Source organism: Anoplolepis gracilipes, chromosome 13 (genome assembly GCF_047496725.1).
Source record: "Anoplolepis gracilipes chromosome 13, ASM4749672v1, whole genome shotgun sequence".
NCBI classification, from domain to species: Eukaryota; Metazoa; Arthropoda; class Insecta; order Hymenoptera; family Formicidae; genus Anoplolepis; species Anoplolepis gracilipes.
The window spans coordinates 8,079,229-8,103,367 of NC_132982.1; the positions used below are offsets into that span (position 1 = coordinate 8,079,229).

Sequence of the window (24,139 nt, forward strand, 5' to 3'; positions counted from 1 at the left end):
AAATGACGATAATAAAGCAGTAGTATTTTCTACTTTTTATAAAATATCTTACATTTATATTGAAATAAATTATCTTTATAGCGAGAAACGTCAAATTATAATAGAAAGATACGTGTGTTTATAATTCGCGCATATAAAAGTATCATTTTAGTTTTCTGAAAATATAAAGGAATATATACTCTCTTTTTATATATACATACTTATACATAGTTTAACTCGTAAAATAAAATTTAAAAAATGTCAGATATATGTTAAGATCAATAAAAACCGTTTCATTGGGTGCATCTAATAAATTACAAAAGAATGAAAAAAGCCTTGATTTATAAGTGTCCGTTTTGAAATTCATTTCCATAAAAAGAACTTTTTAAAGTGACGTTTTTTTTCATGCATTTTAAATAGAATTTAAATGGAAATTAAATAGAAATTAAGTTTAAATAAAAATTAAAAGAGGAATAAAAATTGTTTCTTAAACAGTAAGAAAATTCGCTTCTTGCATAATTTACAACACAAATAATATGCAGTACGCAAGATGGATAGTTTAATTTGAAAATAGTGTATCTCTCTCTCTCCAATTTAGAGAAAATTTACCTAATATCGACGCTAATTCATATTCACATTATCTCTTACTAAATTATATTATTCATCTACTTTAACTTAATTTTATATTCACTATATTTATACTGTTTTTACGTTTCTTTTACGCACCCGTTCAAGTATAAAGACTAGCAGTAAATATTATTTTTTTCTCATTTCATCGAAACGCGTATTGCTTTAAAATTGTACCGCTTCTAACGGAAACGGCTCATGTAGAATTAAAGAAGTAAAATTAAAATGAGAATAAAATTAAAATAGCCGGTTCATGAGAGACCACCGAGAGCTCTTCAATTCTGCTACTGCAGATCTTTTCAGCATTTTATTTAGCGGTATTCTGCTGCGTGGGAACTCAAATGAGACGCGCTGTTGCAGCAGAATTCTCTCACAATATTTCCCTTCTCGTCGGGGACACCGTAAACCCTTTGCCATGATCTCACTTCGATGATCGGATGAAAGTCCACAGCACATCTCGTGCTGCGGTCGACTCAAAAAGAAGAAGTGGTTTTGCGCAATGAGGGTGGAAACGATGAAGCTCTATATGTCTTTAGGAGAGACAATGAATGAGGAGGACGTGGTTAGAATAGCGCCAATAATATATTTTATCTTTTATTTACTTTTTTATCTCTTATCCACTTTTTTCTCGAATTTATAGGTATTCGAGCAAAATTCTCGTCGAAGAGAGATATAATTAAGTATGATTGAAATCAATATATAATACTAGAGGCGTCGCAAATAGAAAGCTTCAGAATCAGCTTCAAATTTACCTCTCTTTGCGACAAATGTCTAATAAAATAAATAAATTTTTTTACTTTATAAAAAAATGAAAAGATATGGGAGTATTAATAATATTAATCAACGCAATAATAATGCTTCTATATCTAATTAAAATAATATATGAATCATGATTTTTAAAAATACATCATTATTTAATATTTCTTAATATTTAATATTTATATTTTACTTAATATTTAATTTTCAAAATTTTTTTTTCAAATGTCGAAATTTGAGCAAATCGTTTATACGAGAAATATTCACTAATCGAAATATTAATTCTGCAAGTATCGCTAGATCTCTCGCTATTTCTCCAAACAAAAAGATGCAAAGAGATGCATTGCATTCGCTGAATTTTCGAGAGAATAGCGTAGAGCCAAGTTATGTTGCTTATCTGTATAGTTACTACTTGTAAATATATAAATACATAGATATAAAACACAAATAACAGATATAAAAGAACCGACTTTCTCTCTCTTTTTTTTTTCTGAGAGAATCTTTTCCGCAAGATAGTTGCAAGGCAATAACACTAAAACACGGCGAACAGTCGTGTTCCAAATAAGCAAATAAAAATCTCGCCGGCATCCTTGTATCCCCCGAATGCTGGCGTCCTGGCGCGTCCGCCACGCATCCCCCTGGGAGAAATCTCGCCAGCGGCAATGATTGCGTAAGGCAACGTCCTTACTGGGCGGGTTACGTCGGGACAAGACGTAACTGGGAGATGGCGTCTTAAGGAATTACAGTCTCCGTCGGAGAGGAGCGTTAAATATCGTAAGAGGTTAGCGTTATCTACCATCGTGGTACATCGTAAGCTTGGCGTTTCTATCGGATAACGCGAAAGCCCTGGATATCGCGAGGAGCGAGACGTTCTTTGCGCAACTTTATTTCCGGCAACAAAATCTACAGACGTCAAGTGCTCACTTATATACTTTACGAACAAGAAGATTAGATATAAAAGCAATAATGACGATAATTGTTAGATTTACTCAGAAACATTTTAGGGCTGCGACAAATTGGACCGGCTACTTAATTTGTCATTACCTCGCACATATTTATTTCATCTACATCTACAATATAAAAAAAGATGGCATGCATGCTTACGAGCTAATTTTGTAGAAAATTTTTAGGATTTACATTTATATCTTTGACATCGATTATTGCATTTTGATAACGTAAAACTAATGTAGTAATGATATAAACCACCGCGCGAAATTTATAAAATTCATAACTTTTATATTTAAAAAAAAAAAAATATTAAAATAATGTTCTTCGGCATCTTAAATTTAATTTCATATTTCTTGTTTTTATTACAAGCTAAACCTTGGACGTTAGTATTGTAAAAAATAAAAAGGAGTACTCGCTAATTTCTCAGAAAAACTCTCAGGATAAAAACTCGTCTACGCCAATGAAGTCGAAGAGGGCTGTTTCAAGATATCTGTGAGAGGTGGATATTATACGGAGCTAGTGGTCAAGTCGACAACGCGCAGCCAAACAGATTTATATTACTTTTAAGGAGACGCAAGAATATATGTATATAATAAAATGCAAACGAGAAAAAAATGCAAATTATTGAAGCTGAATTCTCATTAATCTGTACGGACGGAAAGAGTCGACGTTTACTAAATAGCTTGATATCAGCTTGGCACAATATTTAATTCGTCCTGGATATCTCAAGCATTAATTCCTAATGTGTAACTACCGACATAAATCACCGAGGTAGGTAATAACGTGCTTTATCTGCTTTTTATTGTACCATGTCGGTACATATAAAATGTGCCGTTGGAATTTTGTAAAACTCTCTGATAAAATAAATATATTCTGATTTACACCGCACGTAAAATAATTATTATGCAGGATGTTCCGGAATTAACGCAGATACGTCGTGTTTTCTTTTTCAGATCTTGGAATTTTTTTCGTCAGCGAAAATATCGAATTGTTAATCGAGTTGCCAGTCCTGAAGCGTATTATTGTATTAAATGGCGTTTTTCGCTTCGTCAATACAATTTTTCCAGCGCACTTAACTTGTAACAAATTTCACAAATTAAACTCTTACAAATATCATTATCACGATTGTGTTTCACATGTTCTCTTATCGCTATTTTAATCCGTTTTGTGATTAATTCGTTTAAATAAAGTTTACAGAAATAAACATGGCAATGTTGAACACAATTCTGTATATATTCTCGAGATAAACAATTTTGATTGGAAATTAGGTCACTGTTTACCATCACTGCACATGCACGTTTACCGTGTTTACTTCACATTATGGTCATCAGATTCGCTGCTAATACCACTCCGTATATCCAGATTTACGGGCTTAATGCATATCTGACATTCACCGTGTAAATCACATTCTCGTAAAACGAAAGCAATCTCCCAATGTAAAATACGGCCGCTTCTTGTTTCGTGAAATATCGATTTATGCGAGAGAGAATTTGCCTTTACATAATATCTAGTTCGGAGAAATGTAACCGAGCTCGAGACGGGAGCTGTACGATACTATCGTAAGCATCCCTCTAGTCCAAACTACACATCCAATTCTTGAATTATAATTATATACATTCTAACAAACGCGATCGGCAAAGCAATTTATAGCAATTTATAGCAAAACTTATTATCCAAACGATACGTAAAAACATTACTTGTAATGAAGAATGTCCTTGTAGATTATCCATTGTATATAATTTGCATTTTGCAATTCTAATTATAAATTTACTAATTATTCCAATCATTCTAATGACACATAACACTTTTGAGTGTCAAGTAAAACTTTTCTTAAGATTATTGATTTCTTTGTTATCCATATATGTGGATATTTTTTTGCTTTTCGTATATATTTATTAATATTACTTTTTTAAGATATTCAAATAAGATAAAAAATTTAAAAGAATGTTTAATATAATATGAAAGGATTTTTAATATCGTGGATATTATACTAGGGAATAAATAGAAAAGAATTTTATAACAAATTCTTGCTAAAAAGTATCAAATAATTTTTTTATAGAATAGTGAAATTATTTTATATATATTTTTCTTATGAAAATGTATATTTCTATATATTTCTTTTGTAAAAAGCTACTTGACAAAAATACATATAAACAATGCAATTAATTTAAATAACGATGCAGCAGTTTCCAGCATCACAACCCAATATAGGTCACTTTTGATATATTATTTTAAACTTTTTTCATTATAAAAATACATAATTTTATATTAGATAATCCTACATATATGACGCTTTCTTAATGATTACGACTATTGCGATTCAATTTCACATAAGATGACGAAGTATCCCATGCTTCACACTTGTAATCCATAACGATCGTTGTTGAGCAAAGAGAGAGAAAAGTCGACGTAATTCATCGTCCTAATAGCCATCCAGATTTTAATCAGTTTCTTCTTTGGCCACTTACCGCTTATGACGATTCACTCTGACGGGACATTTCGAGCAATTGAATAAAATCATGCTCAACAGTCACCGCCAGATGATATTCTTATAACTTTAGAAGGAATTTTCTCAATGTATTTCGAGCACTGCAACCGAGAAGATTGCGCAAATTGCTACTTTGTGATCCCGACGAGACGGATTTTTAATATCGCGGATATTATAATAATAGATAATAAATCTGAGAGAAAATATTTATGAAAAATGTATGATACGTTTTAAATTGCAAATACTCGATTATGTTAATAACAAAAATTTTTTTTAATGAAATAAAAATTCACTGTCATATTTGTAACTTTTCAATTAATATTAAATAATATTAAATATTACATATATTGTTTTAAAAAATATAATCTTTTATTAACTTAATATCAATTCATAATAAATTTCATAAATTAATATTAATAAAATTAATATTAAATATCTTGAGAATTAAACTTTCAATTAAAATTATCATAAGTTAGATTAAGAAATAAGATTTTTATCTATACCGTTTTAACTTATAATGTTAAATATCTGTAAAATAAAATCCTCTATAAAAAAAAAGGAATTTGTATTTTCGACATATTTTGTAAATTTTGAATTAAGATATATGTCATAATGCTCTCTATTAATCAAGATTAATTTATATTATATTAATCTTATAGTTGATGCGTATGGCATATTATGTTTAAGTAAAATACCGTAATTATATACAACGCGCACAGGATTTGCACATAAAATTTATTTGAATTCACACATCGGAGACTAAATTATTGCACATACGTGTTCGGCGTGATATGTAAAGCGATGCGCGAATAAAAGCACAGAATAATCTACCCTGCGTTTCACGACGTAACTCAGCGATGTCAAATGACATCCGTGTAAATATAGCGGATACATCTCTGCCCTCGGATAGATTGTAAATACAAAATGGAATAAAACTATATGCGAGAAATTGTGGATAGGTGTTAAAATACGCGAAATATTTACGTTTACAAATTAATATAAATTCAAATCTTTATGTAAATACGCGATATACCAAATGCGTGCGGAGAACACGCCCATAGATGTAACATAGTACAATCGAAAGAATAAATACGAATTCACATAAAGCTATTTTCAGTGAAAGAGATTAAATCAATAATGACAGGAATGTATGCAGGTAGAATTGTCAGATATAAATATAGATAAAAAGAAAATATGTGTTTAAATTATAAATAAAATATAGCACATAAAAATAAATAAATCAGATGACACATATTAAATTTTTTTGTAAAAATGTCTCGTATTCCGCTTGCAATTTCTCTTCGTAAATTATTCATTTTTATTCAAAAATTTTCATTCAAAAAAGTCACTATATATATCTCTCGCCAGAAATTAGAAAAATTATAATATTAAAATTCTATTAGAAAAGTATTTAAAGTTTACAAAGTTTATTTACTCGCCATTCTTTCTTTCGAGCAATTAAGTGTATATAGAATTAACTAAATCATATAAAGAGAATTTTATTTGTGAAATTTGTTTAATATATATAAAGTTATATTATACACCCATATTCCAATAAAAGTTAAAGTTAATTTTTGCGAATGGAATTTCGATGTAGGATATTATGTACATTTTTATCTATAGGTATATTATCTTTTAAAAAAAACTTACTTTTTAAATTAAATTCAACTCAAATACCTCGCAATGTAGATTCTGTCTTTTAATTTGACGGTAAGATTAAAAATTTCCAGCGCACCATCTAAGCGCGGTATTTCAAGATCCTCGAGGGAATCAATGGTAGGAGGCAGTCGGAAGTGTTTGATGGAATATTTCACGATCGTACAGCGATAGTACGTGATGGATTTTCGAGCGCAGTCTCGATTTCGCCACTCGATCATTCTCCGATCCAATAAACACTGGCGTACTACCTTCCTTCCGCGTGTACGGAAATGAGAATGGGCCTCCCTTACCTGAATGGAATCCTTCCCAGCCTCCCGCAGAATAGTTCGTGGTTGTGTGTAACCCGGGCCGTTGCTGTACAGCAACGTTGTGTAGGGCTGTCCGTCAATGTCCGACAACTTGCTGTCAGAGCCTGAGGAAAAAAAAGAGAAAGGAAATTAATCGGGTTATCATTTTATTGTCAGCGATGAATTGTTTCGACAAATCAACGGTTTGATGCGAAAGAGCGGCAAATCTAAATTTATCAATCGATATTTGGACATATCAATTTACAAATATAAAATGTGTGTTACAATGGAATCATCAAATGTGTGAAACATTTGATAATTCAATTATATTTTTCGTGCTCCAAGTTTCGTGCTTAATAAAGAAAATTAAATATGTTAAAAGTTAACTCTACGGATTATCTATGGTAAAAATTAATACAGTTAATTCATTGAATATATTTTGAGATTCATGAATTTGATATTACACAAAGAACTTTTAACCTCTTAAAATATAAAATTAATAATTAATTTGTGAGTTTAAATAAAGGGCAATGTGCCTGGTAAAATTAAAATTTTAATTTTCATGAATTTTTATGTACAATCATTGTAAAATTTTTATAGCATAGTTACTATAAAGAGGTTCAGTTCAATAGAAGATAATAGCATTGATAATCAAGTTTATCATTAAAACTATTCTGTCAGATAAATGTTTGTAAATTATTATATAATATATCATAATTTTTTTTACAAAAATGTCGAGCAAAATATTTCTTGAGAGCTTATAAGCATTCATTTCTATATATTTATAAATAACGGGTTAATTAAAACGACCTGACTAGCCAAAATCATTCGATTTATTCACGACGTTTCGACCATATGGTTATGGTCCTTTTCAAGTGTAACTTGAAAAGGACCACTCAAAATCATGTCCAAATTCAACTCTGTGCTTGCTAACGACTGATTGATTGGTAGGATGTAATTTTATATTGTTAAGGTGTTCTGAGTGGGATAAACCGGTTATTTTACATGATGAAAAATTTATTAAGAAAAGAGAAATAGCTGAAATGTTTTTCATCAAGAAATTTAACTCCACGATTAATCTACAAAGAGACACCGAAAATTTAAATAATATTTATGACAAAATTATAAAGGTCGTTTGAATTGTTTTTCTTTCTAAACATTGACAGTTTAAAAACTCATGTTGACATGACGTATCTCGTTGTTTGTGTTTATCTCAAATTTAATAACCGTTGATTTTAACTAATGACATATTTAATTGTTCCATAATTAAGTTCTACCTTTAAAATGTCCCATTGGATTCTTTGTTCTCTTTCTTAATTTACGTGTGAATAAACTAGTTTTTTAATGACATTATATTGTATTGTTTGCGTTTAATTCGGTATAAATTGTATCCATATAATTTTTGATCCGTTATATATTTTCTTTATAGTTACACTTGAAAAGGACCACAACCATATGGTCGAAACGCCGTGTGAATAAATCGAATGATTTTGGCTAGTCAGGTCGTTTTAATTAACCCGTTGTTTACAATTAAATACTAGCGACTTTAATCTCTAACTTATAATTATATATTTATAAATCTATATCAATCAAAATTATTATTATAACTCATTAATTCGAGCGTAGCCTCTTGAATGTAATATCACAAAAATATTAACAGAAATATATCAAAAATATATTAGTATTTTTTTAGAACCGAAACTCTCGCGATTCTACGATTGCAAATAAAAAAAAATAAAGAGGCTCTAGAAAGAACAGAAAGTTGTCGTCGGTCATCATTGTCAATTCGATCTGATCCCAGGAGTAGTCTACTTAATACTGCTAATTTAGTGATCTAGAATTAAAATGATGAATTGTATTATTTGTCTGTGTCTTATGAGAGCATCGTTACTTTTAAAAACTTCATTGCGCACGATGCATGTAAACATATATGTGCTAAAGTTAACTTTTAATTTTGTCTTGCTTTGAACTGCATCAGTATCGGTGAAATGAATTAGAATTTTTCTTTGTTGCTTAATGAGTTTGTTGTATGTGAGCAATGAGATCTAACTTCATGTAAAAACATTGGTAACAAATAACACACAAAAAGCTTAGAGATTTAGTAGGAGACTTGGTGAGATAAATTAGAGGAATTTCGTTAATGTTCTTCTGAGACACTACAAAAACAATTTTTTTTAACTATATTGCTTTAGAGGTTAGGCAAATAATATTTATACGTTATAGTCAAGTTCGTACAAATTATCGTACAAAAAAATTTAAATATTCTAATGTAATTTTTAAACTGTATTTTAAAAACTTATATCTTTTACATGACAAATATTTTGTTTGTACATATTTCATTACCTGTTATGGTAAAATCTATCTCTGCGGATAGATATTATTTTGTCGTATGTACATATTTCTTTGTCTTCCTCTTTTTGTATCCTTTTTTATTTTATTTATATTATTGTTTTATGCCAATTATTAAAATTAATATTTGAATTAATTAAAATTATCGCTATTTTGATAAGACCGCACACTATATCAACTTGAAACACTCGCAAATAATATTGAAACGATGTAACAATGAATTTTTTGTATATTTCTGTTTTTTTTTTTTTAAAGTTAGGTTACCATTTTGCCCTCGATTTTTATTTTATACTTTTATACTATTTAAAACTTTTATTTTCTTAATAAAATTTTAAATGTTTTCAATGTATAAAAATTAGACTTAAAATATGTATTATAGAATAATATAATATATATATAAAAATATTATATATATGATTTTTTCTTACGTTTTTATTATTTTTCTGTGTAGCGTGTTAAATAAATGACTTTTAACTCTATCGTTGCCACTTGTTACACTTGTAACGTCTAACTTTTAACTGTCAGTCTAAATATCACTCGTCACAGTTAATTTTCGTGTTACAAAGACAAATAAACAAAATAAAATATTAAATATTTGTGATAACTTTTAACTCTGTGTGTGTGTGTGTGTGTGTGTGTGTGTCCTTTCTGAACAATTTACAGAATATCGAAAAGTAAAAGATGAAAGAAATAATGACTAAAAAACAATAAGTGTATAAAAATAATTTTAGAATAATTTTGGAAATTTTTAGAATTAAGCCTTTAAATTTCAAAAAATAAAATAATTATTTAGTATTATTTTTTTTATTTTATAATAAAATATGTATATAAAAAAGAAGCAAAAATTTCTGCAAATAAATTCTGCATTTCTACATAAAGAACAAAAATATAATTGCTAATAAAAAATAATATAAATTACTAGAAAAATGTTAAAAAACCATAATCGAAAAATAATAAATATTCGAATAAACCGTAATTTAAATAATTTCAGATTCTTTTATTTGTTAAGAAATAAAACTAATAATTAAACCCTAATAATTAATATTTATTAAACTATAACTAAAATCAAACCGTAATTTTGTTTCGGTCCGGCTTTTTGATGATTAAATGTATTAGTCTCTTTGACATAGATGTTTTTCGCAATATATTTACTTTATTATTGTCAACGATCATGAATTCCATCCTACTATGTAACGTAGTCCGAATGGTTTTGCACGCTAAAATCGAACGGATCCTTTCAAGCAAGACTAAAAAAAAGAAAAAACAAAGTGAAAAGAAGATGTAAGAGAGAGATAAGGTGAAGGGATGAGTTGGAGACTCCAGAACATACCCGCTAGATATGTTTTATTCAAGATAGTCTTTCTTCCTTTCTATAAGAGAGTCACCTTCAAAAAATAGACCACACCACTGCCATGGCCGCGAATGCCGGTTCAGGTCTGTCCGTCGTTTAACAATGTATAATTTAACCGTTTATTTGCGCGGCGTTTCACTCTAATCGGGACGGTCGCTGCCGCTTCTCTTTAAACTTGCCCTCGTATTTTACGCCCGATAGACCGAAACACCTTCTTGTTTCTTCAAGTAATTGCACGCTTGTTGCCGTTGCATGTCATGACTCCTGACTGATGCGCATACACCTACCGTTTCGCGTGCCGTTTCTTCGTAACTAGAAATAACGCGAAGACTTTTGCGAACGAAAGGAAATTATTCCTAATGATCTGTCAATCTATTTGTTAATTGTATGCGGGCTCTTAACTGAACAAGACGATCGTATTTACCGTTATAATATCTGAAGATAATATCTAAAAAGTATATATCACGAAATATAAATATTTTGAATGGAATTTGATTCTATTATAATAATTTTTAATTTATAAAAATAAAAGTAGCTTTCGGAAATTGTTATAATCAAACTAATCAGTAAAAATTTTAAATACTTAATTGTCTTAATACTTAATAATATAGAGTTCAAGTAGTTCGCTGATATAAGACTGTTGAATTATGCGTGAAAAGAAACGCTCCTCGTTACAGTAAACAATGGCGCATTCCACCAGTGCTAAGCACTTCACGGGGGGTAGGTTGTAACACTTTAATTGCCCATCTGTAACGTCCAACCTGACATGTAATGCCCGACGTCAGGATAGCGAAATGCGCCGCTACTTTAGACCGTCCTGACAGCGCGTCCGGAACGAAATGAAGCTTTGCGTTCCTTTCGGGCTGGAACTCGCGAATTACACGGTAAACTGGAAAGGGGAGATATAGGATCACGAAGTCGGCAAAGTAATATCCTGCAGTCTACCTCTGGAGACCTGGTAAGGTAAACTCGAGCAGGGATAAGTGGGTGTATACGTGCGAGCGTGACTTCGAGATGCGCCGGACGATTTCGTTAATACAGATAAGTCCCGCAAAGTTTTTGAGCTAACAGGCGAAAAACACATGATGTAGAATGACGATGTAAAATGTAAATGTAAACGAAGCTGTGTCTATCGAATCGCTACGCGACGATGAATCTCTCACGGAATTAACGTTTATTTATGCAAGACTGTTGATGAAGCAGTTCAATTATCCTAACAGTTTTATTACGTTCGCGTTTATGTTATCGCGATGCTGCTACGCAGCATCATTTTAAATGGACAGAACGAAATATCTATTAATCGATTCTTCAAACTTTAATTTGCAGGAAAAACATCATAATTTACGTACAACTTATACATAGTATGCTCAAAACACATTGAGAGTAGCCTACTCTGGTTTAGAAAAAAGCGCAAGTAAATTATTCGAATGATTTAAAGTTGCATAAAAAAAAAAATTAATCACAACCTTGTTTAGTAAAAAATAGCAAGACATAATACCGAAGTTCTGCTCGATGAAGAATATAACTTTTTACTTCGCTCGTTTACATGGCAAGTACTCTTGGTGTACTTGAGTGCCGTGAATAATGCATTTCATCGACATCGTGTTATATCAAGTTACATGATGTAAAGTTAAAACCGATGGTTGTGAAATGCATGCTTGGTCTGATAAACCTGATACAGAGCAATCAAATATAATCCTTTCATTAGTCAAGAAATGTCAGGCGCATCGCAGTTCATGCCTATCGATATCGAATCGCGGTTTTAGGTACACTATTACGATAAAGCCTTATGCAATATACATATAGTTGAGCCGATTATGCGACGATATTGTGCCATTAAGTATTAATTAATGCTCTGAAATATCGTGCCATCACAGAGGCTATTCCGAAAAGCAAATTCAAGCCCGAGAGACAATGGACTATAGGAACTAAATTGCACGTTGACAACAACAGTATAGGCACGATATTTCAGTACAAAAAAAAGGATTACTTGTGTATAATATTCAATCTGATCTAATCCAATAAGTGAGGTTTTAGAAACATAAGAAAATGTGTGATGATAAATAAACTGTTAATGCACATGAAAGAGTTTGTCATTTGTCATAAAAAAAATTTCGTAATTGTACTAAGTAAACACTTAATTAAAATAAGAATTACTCGTGTTGAAAACATATACATAAAAAATGCTATATATTTTTTTTATAAATATATTATATGCATCATCAATATAATAGATCTTTATATTTTTTTTTTTTTTTTTTTTTTGCGTACGTCATTTGCAGGAAGTATTTTTATTTTTATTTTAAATTTCTTTTATTCTATCAATAAAAAAGTCTATTTCATGCTAATAATATAAATGCTTTATATGACTTATATAAATAAGAGAGTATTACCAATAAATAATAAAATGGCAAATAGAATTAATTTAACATCTATAAATTGCAATTCGTTCGTAATCCGATCGCGTTTGCGGAACAAGGTACGTTTTGCGTTTCGCAGCAGAGAAATGAATGCAGCGTATCTCAGCCGAGTAGTCTGCATTTATAAAATTGTCTGTAACGAACGTTACAAGAAATCGAGTGCCTGATAGGAATCTCTATCCATGTTCAATTCACGTGATCACGTAAAAGCCAACCGCGACGGCAGCGATATCGCCGAGTCTCATATAATTCGCACATAAAAGAATTCTCATAACCCCTCGTCCCCTCCTTCTACCCTCCCCCCCCCCTCTTCCTCTGACATAAAAGTCTAGGAGATCCACCGTGTAATTTAACTTCACTCGGAGGCCGTATGCACCTTCGTGAGCGGCCGCTATCGCATAACTTTCCACAACTCTCCGTGATATGCTTCCGTGATCTTATATATTTCTGAGTTAATAGGTCGGGCCTCTACCGACCCGCGGCCTGGCGTGCCACAAACCCCCCCCCCCCCCGTCGTCCTGGCACGATAGGTCCGACAGGACATAACCGGGCTGATTTACGAACATTTCGCGAATTCCAAGGGACCTCCTAAAATATTCCTCGTGCCAACGTCCCGATCAGTTTCGATTATAAGCATGTTTCGCAATTTTTCTCTATAATAAATAAAATAATAAAAGTGTGAGAATTATTAAACTATACAATCATTTCTGGTTTTCTTCAAAGGTAATAACATCTCAGAAATATTTAAGACAATTAGGGAGGATTTTTTTTAAATTTATAACAAACATATATAGAAAGGGAAATTATCAGATTTTAATAAATAATTTTAAATTCTAATTGCTGCCAAGTCACATTCTTTCGAGATATTCTTCTTTGAAGAGAATGAAAATGTCTTTCTAAATGAATATTCTAAAATTTTGGAAAATTCCGATATGTAATTCAAATTCTCAGTTGATATCGCATGCCGATCGTATCGCGCGTCCGAGCGACGCGATATATAATGTTCGGTTTCAGTGTCCTGCGTGTCGATGTGGGCCTGACGTGCCAGACGACTAATTCGAGGTATTCCAAGAAGTTCACGATTTGCTTAACTGAATTCCGTGCCATTTAAAGTAACGCGCGTACCCCGTTCTCGCAAAAAAAACGTCACGCTACTTCCTCGCACCCTTCTGAATTTATGGTGATAAATTGTTGTGATAAAGATAAACGCACTCCCCCGGATTGCCGGGCGTTGCTCTTCGGTCTGACCCATTTCTCTAGAATACCAGCAGTCAATGCCGATTGGCATAAGGAAGAAGCACTCTTCCGCTCGAGGTGGCAAGCAAGCCGTCGTAGCTCTTAGCGAATTAATCGCGGCGCAGTTTTCATCTACTCTCGAGTGAATCTATCCAGATTCGTTTGCGCAAGACTTTTCTAAATGCAATCAATTCACAAATGCAAACATTATAATATAAAAAGAGCCATATTACGGCCCTCGAAATGAAAGATAGTTGCTTGGACCATTTCAAAATCAATTCTTTTAACGATAAAAATGTATTAAGAGATCGATCTGCGACGGTATTTCTCACGAGAAAATATGATAAAAAATTGTTGTTCCGAGATAAACAAACTATCAAAAAATGGAAACATTATTTTATACTATTTTTGTTTTTCATAATCTTTCTTGTTTACAACAACTATAGCTAGATTACAAGTACAAGTTTTGAGTTGCAAGTTCACACATTTTCATTTTAATTAATAATAGTTTCATATACCAGAGTACAGTATAGAGTATATAGCTTTTATCATAATTACAAACCTTGCTGGATGCACAGCTAGTTATAATTAATCAAATGTTATTTTAAGATCGTTAACTTGGGCGCAGCTGACGCTGCTATGTTGCCTTTCATTTTCGTGTTGCTTTTGCATTTGTATTCGTGATTTTCAATGACTGCACGACGAGGCAGATCGTAAATAAACTCACCAGATTTTCCTTTATATACATTATGTGCTCATTAAAAGCTTCATGTCGCGATGCTCTCCTTGAAAGCATTAAGACGTTAAGTATTTCACCGAGAACTTCGCAAAAAGCTCATCTACAAAGAAAATATCTTAATCATTGCTTACGTATTTGCGCAAACTACACACTTGCATATTTATTTCAATTTGTTATACTCGGTTTTTTAACATAATAATAAAAATTGAAAGCAAAAGCATATTTTAATGTATCTTTTTATATTTGTATCTTTAATGTATCTTTTTTCTTTGCTTTTACATAAAATAATATATCTAAAATGCAGAATCTTTTTGCGAAAGCAATAATTAAAAGCAATTAACAAGAATGCAACTGTTTTTTCATTAAAAAATTTTCTATAAAAGTATTTAAAAGCTTTCAGCTTCGCGTTTTCAACAAATCTTGCGCATTGCTGATTACATCATCTTTTCATATGTATAATAAAAGTTTTTGTTTCCTTTTAATATTTAACATTTTCTCTTCATACGTGATCAAGAACTTTATCATTAAAAGATTTATTATGAAAATAACGTTTATAAAGGATTCAATAAAATAATTGGTTTCGTCTTTGTATTTTGTGATACTTATTAAGTTTTAATGAGACTACTTTTAATGGCACGCCAACTGCAATGCATAGATCGTAGTTGCGAGAATCTTTGGATAAATGTGCGCAACACGTGTTCAAACATCCAGATTAAAGGGCAGAAGGATTCGTTACAAGCTTCGTTAAAAGATCTTGCGGAAATTATTGCGGTTCAAACATCACGCAGTAAATTATTAATTCGAATATACGAGTTCAGCATCGTTGGAAAGATCCACAGACTTTAAAAGGAATGGCTTTAGACACGAGATACTGCATGCAACTGTTCTCTCTCTTTAAATTATATTTTCAATTAAATTTGAATTAAATATAATTCCCCTGCGTTTTTTTCGTTCTGAAAAATTGAGGTTCAAGTTTAATTGATCGATGTGTATAACGATCGGATTATAAATCTCTTTCCGAGATATTCTATAGGATCCGCCAACAGGAAGAAATGCGCCATCCAATGACCATCTCCTCTGTATAGGATGCTAAAACCGGTGATACATACGCAAGTGGCGACGCTTTTGTTGAACTTCGGATGACCCTGCTCGTTTCATTCAAACCACACTGAAGACATCTCAAGCTTATACTTTCTCATGAGATGGTCTTGACAATAACATCGTTCAGTATAAAAGATTTTCTTCAGATACAGAAAATGAAGTGCATAATATCAGGATAAATTATTTCATTATAATATTAATTTGATAGAGAGATATGATAAAGAGATATACATCACAGAATTTTAGAAATAAAAATTATTCGATCTTTGTTTCATTAATTTTAGACAATTTTAAACGAGATAATTGTGTGTTATTAAGAAAATATTAGCAAAATACAATCGTAGAACTCTAACTTATAATCACTCTAAAAAAATCAAAACGTGTGGATAACAAAATTTCATTTAAAAAATCGTTGACATATTGCATCGATTCCATCATTGAAAAATTATTACACTGTCTCGCTATTATATCATTTTTGTGATTTTAAATATAATAATATATTCTTTTATCTATCAAAAAATGCCTAAATGTTAATCTTATAATCTTGTAAGAAATATTCATAAGTTCTCTAAGTTTTTTCCAGCTAAATTAATATAGCGAGAATTACAAATAATTTCGGTTCACCTTGACATTTGAATAAAAACGGCTTCACTTGCAGGAATCCAAAGCGAGTAACTATAAGTAAAAATTTTTTTGCTTTACTTGCTGTCCCATATAAACGAGCTTAACTATCTTTCCGAGCGCAGATCCGCTGCGGGCGAGTTTTGTAAGTCTCTAAAGAACTCGCGTTTATTTCCTGTTTCGGAATACATTGGGCACATCGACCACTCTTCCACTAAGCACCTCGTCTATCTGATTACTTGGTCGAACTGCAATTCTTATTCAACTTTCAGTCTTTCCCACACGATATTTGGTAAACTCAAGATGAAAATGTTACGCGCGAAAAATATTTTAAAAATGATAAGTGAGATTATATACATCAAAAGTAGACGTTGCTACTATATTCGTGGCAAATAAAAAAAAAACAGAGAAGATATGTTATAAAACACGAGGTAATATTTATTTTAGTCTTATGTAAAGGATAGCCAGATGAACGCATTTTTTCCAGCTGACGGAGCCTATAAAAGTATATGAGAAAAAAATATAATCGTTATATCGATCAGTTAAACTTGGACCATACAACTTTTTAAAGCAAAAAATTGAATAAAAATTATTAAATTTAGTTCGAAATATTACATATGTAAAAAGAGAAAGAGGGAGAGAAAGAACAATTGCAAACAATATAAAATGTCTCCTATCTAAAGACATTTCGTTTAGTTTAGTGGATTTTTTTTTTTTTTTTTTTTTTTATGCATTTCTTTGTGTGCGAGCAGATCACGCTCTATTTTATTTATCCAGTTAAAATTTCTAAATCGATTTAACTTATTTAATTGTTAATATAAAATTATACTGATTTCAAATTTAATTTTGTGACTTTATGCAAAACCGAATTAAATCCTGCACAACTTTCAGATTCCGGATATCAAGAAGGTTTGTAAGTAAATTAAATCAGAAGACACTAGAAGAGATCTTTCTCCTTCTAGTCGCACTCTGTTTCGTTACGTCTCACAATCAGATCTTGGATGCGCGAGTTGGATAAATCGATGAAAATCAAACCATTCCGCAGCGATGTGATCATTAATTCAATTCGTATCGGATAATTACGAGCCTGTATTTTAGCACAGGCAATACTTTTGAATTTATTTAATGTTTTTCTTAATGAGAAAAAATTAAATATTTAAATTAAGTTGACTAATTAAATTAAATTGACTAATCATACATTTTCTGTCAAATATTTTGTGATTAATCAAAATATAAAATAGATTTAATTTAGATTAAATAAAGCGTTAATATATGCATATAGAGTTCAGTTATTTAAATAAAGAACCTCTGTACGCGCGATATTTCTAAATATGTAAAAAAACATGCACGACATAATCAATTTTTACTGAGTTTTATTTTTATTCGAAAATACTATCATGGATTTTTTTCTAAATGTTTCCCTCACTGTTGATGATAAAATTGCCGAATTTATAAAAAGAACGAGCACGTTCGCCGTTTTGATGACACGACTGACGCGTTTCAATTATTTGGCGAAATTGTTGATATTGTAGATCGGAATGTTACGACTGACTGCATGCAGAAAATTGGCCTGTTAAAAGTATCAGCCTTTATGCGAATTTGTCCAACCGTAATGGAGCTGCTGTTGTCGAAAATAGCAAAAGATTCTAATCGCTCGACGAAAACACTTTACAGTCGCAATCGCTGTTATAAAAAGCATTTTTATTCTGGTGGTTATGCGCATACGTACTGATGTGTATCCTGCACTGCACTGTACTCAATAAAAGTCCTGCATAATTTTGCAGAAACGCTTGGTTTTTATAGCAACGGAAAGCATTATTCACGGATGGATGACGCGCGATTCGATCTCGCGTCGATTTCAGTTGCGTTTATTGCCAGGTTTATTTGCAATTGCGATGCGAGAAACATATACGCGACTAGAATTTCCGATGTAAGATCAGTTCCATCTTTTACCGACGTATAAAAAAATCCAAGTGAAGATTTCTTCCTTTACGATAGATCGTTTCTTCGCCATCTCAAGAAGCAGTTAGAAAAGAGAAAATGACTTTCCAACGATTTTTCTCCGGAAACACACTGCTTTCCTAAGTAAAATATGATTTTTAACGGGGACGGAGAGCCTTGAGCTTCCTGGCAACTCTATTTTCACAACTGCTGTATAATATAAACTTTTCTGCGCGTTTTTACGTGAGATAAGACGATTCGCACGAATAATTCAATTTTGCCCTCGCTCTTTATCAATTACAAGGATGCTTTCAAAGAGAAAAAATATTCCGTAGAGAAATGCTTGAAACGAGATATCCCTTGCTTTATTAACGATCGCGATTATAGCTCCGCTGGAGAACGCTAGAAGAACTTGCTTTGCATACTGCGGCAAAACACCGAGGCGCTATACTGCCGCCTCACGTGTGGCCTCTCACGTGAAGATATCAGGGTGAATGAGATAAAATCTCTAAACGTTTCTACGCCCCGCGAGATAAAACTCCTCGAAACTCTCCTAAACAAAAAGCAAAACCATCCGCGTCTAAAAAGCATGTCTAAAAGCGCTGTCATAACGTTAGAAATTCGCTTCGAATACTCGCGAGAAACTCGAGGACAACACGCAAAAGTGGAACCTCCGGTAAAGTTTTTATCCAATTAAGCGTGAAAATTGAAATGCACATTTCACTTAAGTGTGTCTTTCAATCGTATAAAAACGCGCGACGCACATAATAAATAATTATGTATATTTCAGTAAAAATTTATTAATCGACATATGCGTTAGAATATTTTTTTTAGATATTGTTTTGTAACTCGATAAATTAAAATCTTCTGTTTATATTATATTCGCGAATAAGAAGTTTAATTGTAACTTTTCTTCAAACAATTAATTCTTTTATTTAAAAAAGTTTATAGTAAATGTATAGTATGTACACGAAATAGAAGTCATTGAAATTTTTTTTCAAGAGGATTTCTCGCTCTACAGTTCATCTACATGATAATTTAGTCAAGAGTTCTTATAGGCTTGTAAATTCCAATAATAAAACCAAAAAAGTTGGCGAATATGTCTCAATAGCCTCTCTGCGAATAGTTTCTCAGCGTTGTAAGAAATGAGTAAACTTTGGAGAGTTCCAAATTATTCTGGCATAGTTACTTATATCAGGCAAGTAATTGCGGCAACAAAGAATGCAATTGCACTGCTCGCAACACCAGTTGCAATCTCTAACAGCGTGTACTTCTTCATTATGTTTCTGTCGAAGTGTTCATCATTACAGTCTTAACTCTGATCTATTTATTTTATAATAAATCTGTATTCCTGAAGCAAATAGGAGAATTTGCATGAATCTGTTGTTTCAATAAAAAACAAGCAGATCCCTTGAAAATAATTTCTGCAATATTCTAGATATTTTAGAAAATTTTTTGTACTGAAGAATACAATATTTATAAAATATTTCTTCGAAAAGATTTCTTTAACAGATCAAGAGAGTCATTCTCCCTGTTTTTAGAGTGAATTTTAATCAATTGGCTGATAGTTACAATATCGAAAGACAGTTCCTGAAAGATAAACGAGTTTGTTTTTTTTATTAATAAAGAGTTGCTAATTCCAAGCACTGTTCTGTTAATACTGTAATAAAACTACACATGCACCTATACGTACGACACGTATTTTATGCATGAATAGCGTAAATAATTTCCATCTGAGTGGTGCTTAACCCCATAGAGCGCGAAAGATCACGAGTTAAGGGTTCTAAAGCAGTTCGCATCGATACCGGCTAGTCGCAACGTGGCGTAAATGCAATTAAATTCTTAATGGGCGCGAAGGTGGACTCGAAGAGCAATCGCGTAACTTTACGTAACTCCACGGCAAATAAATTATATCTCGAACCGGCGCGTGCTTTAATTGCTTCATCCAATATGCTCGCGTGAGCAAAGTAACCCGACTTAATGAACGGCAAGCAATAAAAGCCGTTACAAGTGCTGTGTTGCGTAAATCGCTCGCATAGTTTTCTCATTTCCTTTAGCTTTTTTCCTTCTTTGTCTTTTTTTATCAAAATCTTCATCCTGCTTCATCGTTCTGAACATCTGTAGTTAGGTTTAATTCATATTCAATAAGCAAGAATTCAAGATTCTTTGATTCGGATCGATATGAATGATGTGACAAGCAAATAAAATTATGATATTTTAAATTTCAGTAAATCTACATTTCTCTTCCACGCGAGATAGAAAATAAATAAGGCTCTCGAAGGGATAATTATTTTATATGATAGTTAAAACATAACAATTCTAATGCGGTATGTGAAGACTGTAATGCGAAAAAGTCACACAGGGATATAATTACAGTGCATTAACGCAGATTTAAAAATATATGAACAAAACTTTATCAGTGATACATATTACATGTCGCTTCTTTTCATACGAAACTACAGCGCGCTAAAATAATTTTATGATTTTAAATGAGCCGTTAGTCACAAAATATTTATTATTCCAAACAACTTACAATTACACATTAAATTAAACGTTAAATGCTGTATTAAAATTCTTATATATATATATATATATATATATATATATATATATATATATATATATATATATATTAAATACTATTAAAAGTATCTTTTCAATATCCTGGTATATCTCTTAATTGCAGATTTAATTACATATAAATCAATTTTATTATTAAAAGTCAGTTTCGACATTTCAAATGTATCGGGTGTTCAATGTATCGTATTTTCTTTTCAGTCGATGCGCTATTATTTCGAGTGTCATAATTTTTCAACAGATCCAACTATAATACTTTTTTCCAGCGATTTTATAATGGCAGAAAAGATCAATTATGTCGGATCTTTTTTAATAAGATTCTAAAGAGAGTCTATTTCATATGCCTCATCATCTTTCCATGAGAACCTCGACGGATGCAAAAGAGAAATCGATCATGAATCTGTTACATTTCACAGGCAAATTACTACTTCAAGTGAGACACGCACTATTATCAAGTCACGAGAGGATAATAATAAAATTACAATCAGTTTTCGCGTAGATCCAATTTATTCATGCTGTGCTATTTTATTTCTTGATTTTCTAATTCATCTCTGAATTCTTTTATTTAGACATTTATTTTAAAATATTTATTTGAAATGCTTTATAAATCGCACACGGAGGTTTTATAAATCTCTATTTCTACGCTATTTTATTTTTTAATTTGTCTGTATTCCTTTTATTAAACGTCTCTAAAAATATACGCATGCATAGCGCGCACTCACTGAAATATATAGATCTTCGAAAAAAATAACGAAAAGCACAATATCATGTCATATACTACATATATGCCGGTGACCAATAAAAGGCGTTCTTCAAACGCGTCATTCAAGTCAGTTTAATCGATTTTTTTTATATCTCGAACACTCGTGCACAAACGAGATTACTGCTAGTGACAATAACCATATTTGTGAAGTACCATTTATATGCGATATCCAAAATATGTTTTGATTATTGTTATAAGCCAATAAAATGTCTGAACAACGATATTTACAGATCGGCGACGAATGGTATAACTAGGTTACAGAAATTGAGATTAAATTATACACACACGAGGTAAAGTAATTGATTGAATTTCCAAATAATGATGCGTATTTGTTAATTTACTTTCACATAATTGTTTGGAATATTATTCATTATAAACTCGTAATACGTACGCGTCAAAATGGAAGCAAGGAGAATGGTCGATATATTACTTACACGCCACGCATATATTAATTATCTATAGTTATGCTAAAAATCAAATTACTCATCCAGGTAATGAGTTCACCTATAATATTCTATAAATATTGTGTAAATATTCTATAAATTTCAATTTTGTCCAGCGTTTACTATGCAATTTATTTGGCGAATAATTCAGCTGTTTAAAAAAAATGCTATCTATATTTTCAGTCGTTTATAATTTGAAAAATTAATATATCGATCTCAAAGTTTTGATTTAATAAATTTTAAAATTTATCTTTAAATTTTAAATGTTAAACACAGTAAGATAGAACATTTCGTTTAACAAAAACAAAAAAAAAACAGTTTCACATCTGTATGATATTTTTATATCATCAACTTAAATTTATCAAATAGTTATTCGCGTGTAAATGCATCGTCTTCGGGTTACCTAACGTTTTGACGAAAAAGGACATTGTTTCATAGTCGCGACAATGTTGACAAAATCTTGTGAAAATCTTGTCTGAAATAAGACTGTCCGTCTCGTTATTCTGCTTTAAATCTTCTCGAATTTTACCTGGAATATTCGTTTTCGCTCACTAAACGATTATAATCGCTTGAAAATATACAAGAGAACGACTGCATATTCATTTTGGTTTATCCGTCGTGATTCAAACGGCAAAACGTTGCAACAAAAAGGCGATATCAGTCCTTCTTCCACAGGCCGTATTTCACGCGTAACAACGTCAGGCGCGCGTGATTTAACGCCACTGCTTACGTCCATTACTTTTATTATATGCAAGATTCTTGCGCGACCTCGTTTCGGAATTTCGATGCGACAAACAACGTGTTTCACCGAGGCGAATCAAGTGTCGTGACTGCTACGTGACTTGCATAGATCGCAAAGACGGGGGTTAAATTACGACAGAGTAGTTAAACCTTTCAACGCCGATCTTTTATTCAAATTAGTTGATAAATTTGAATTTTTCCTCATGCCATGAATTTTCTCACGTGACTTACACGAAACCCTTTGTAGCCACCATATGTACATAACGATATCAAGTGTACAACTGAGCAACAGAATCCCTGATTGTTCTATTTCTATTCGATTCGCGAATACGAAATTATCCCGCGGTTTTAATCTGAAAGTGGAATCGCACGATACCGAATCTGATTTGACACGGCCAAATGCCGGTACGCCCAGAATTGAGTGACATCGATACCGTCCGTCACGCGTTACCCGATTTTTCTTTGTTTTTTCAATTACAAATGCAAACGAAATTTGACGAAGCAAAAATTAAAAGCGTCCGGTATCCCGCGTTTTCCGCGCAGCGAGCAAATTGCATGATTCGCCGGCTCGACAACCGCTATTTATTGATGGCAATCAACACATGAATAGCAAATGCCGGAGACCCGGCGCAAACTTTTCCGCGAGATCTATCGCTTCTAGCTATGGACAAAAAAAATCACTTCCCGAAAAATAAATCAATACTATTTCGATTATCTGAGTATACGTTTTTTTTTTTTTTTTTGTTTAAAATGACAAAAATTTATTATTGAACGCTATTTACATGCATATGTCGTCTTCTTTACACGAAGACTACATTCGATTTTTATACTACAAGGAATTATGATAAAAATACAACCACAAAAAGTATATATAGACTAACAGAGCGTTCTAAACATATTTAAAAAACATTTTAAAAGGATAACTTTTGATAATTTACGAACATTGACGATTATAATTTCATTAATTATTCAATAATATATATAATTTATATAAGCAATTTATCAGTACTATTAATTTCAGATATACATATATGATAAAGTAGAACAAAATATAGAGATACAAAATATTTTTCGAAATCGTTTCAGCTTGTTTTAAATGTCACTTTATTCTAA

General features: G+C 31.6%; 1 protein-coding gene across 1 annotated transcript in view; it reads right to left on the reverse strand.

Annotated features, from left to right (window-relative positions):
- Positions 1-24,139, reverse strand: part of LOC140672407 (alkaline phosphatase) — a 182,593-nt gene that overhangs the window by 5,951 nt on the left and 152,503 nt on the right. Inside the window, exon 8 of the mRNA XM_072904553.1 lies at positions 6,748-6,869. Coding sequence (XP_072760654.1) covers positions 6,748-6,869 — 122 coding nt within the window. The remainder of the gene's footprint in view (positions 1-6,747; positions 6,870-24,139) is intronic.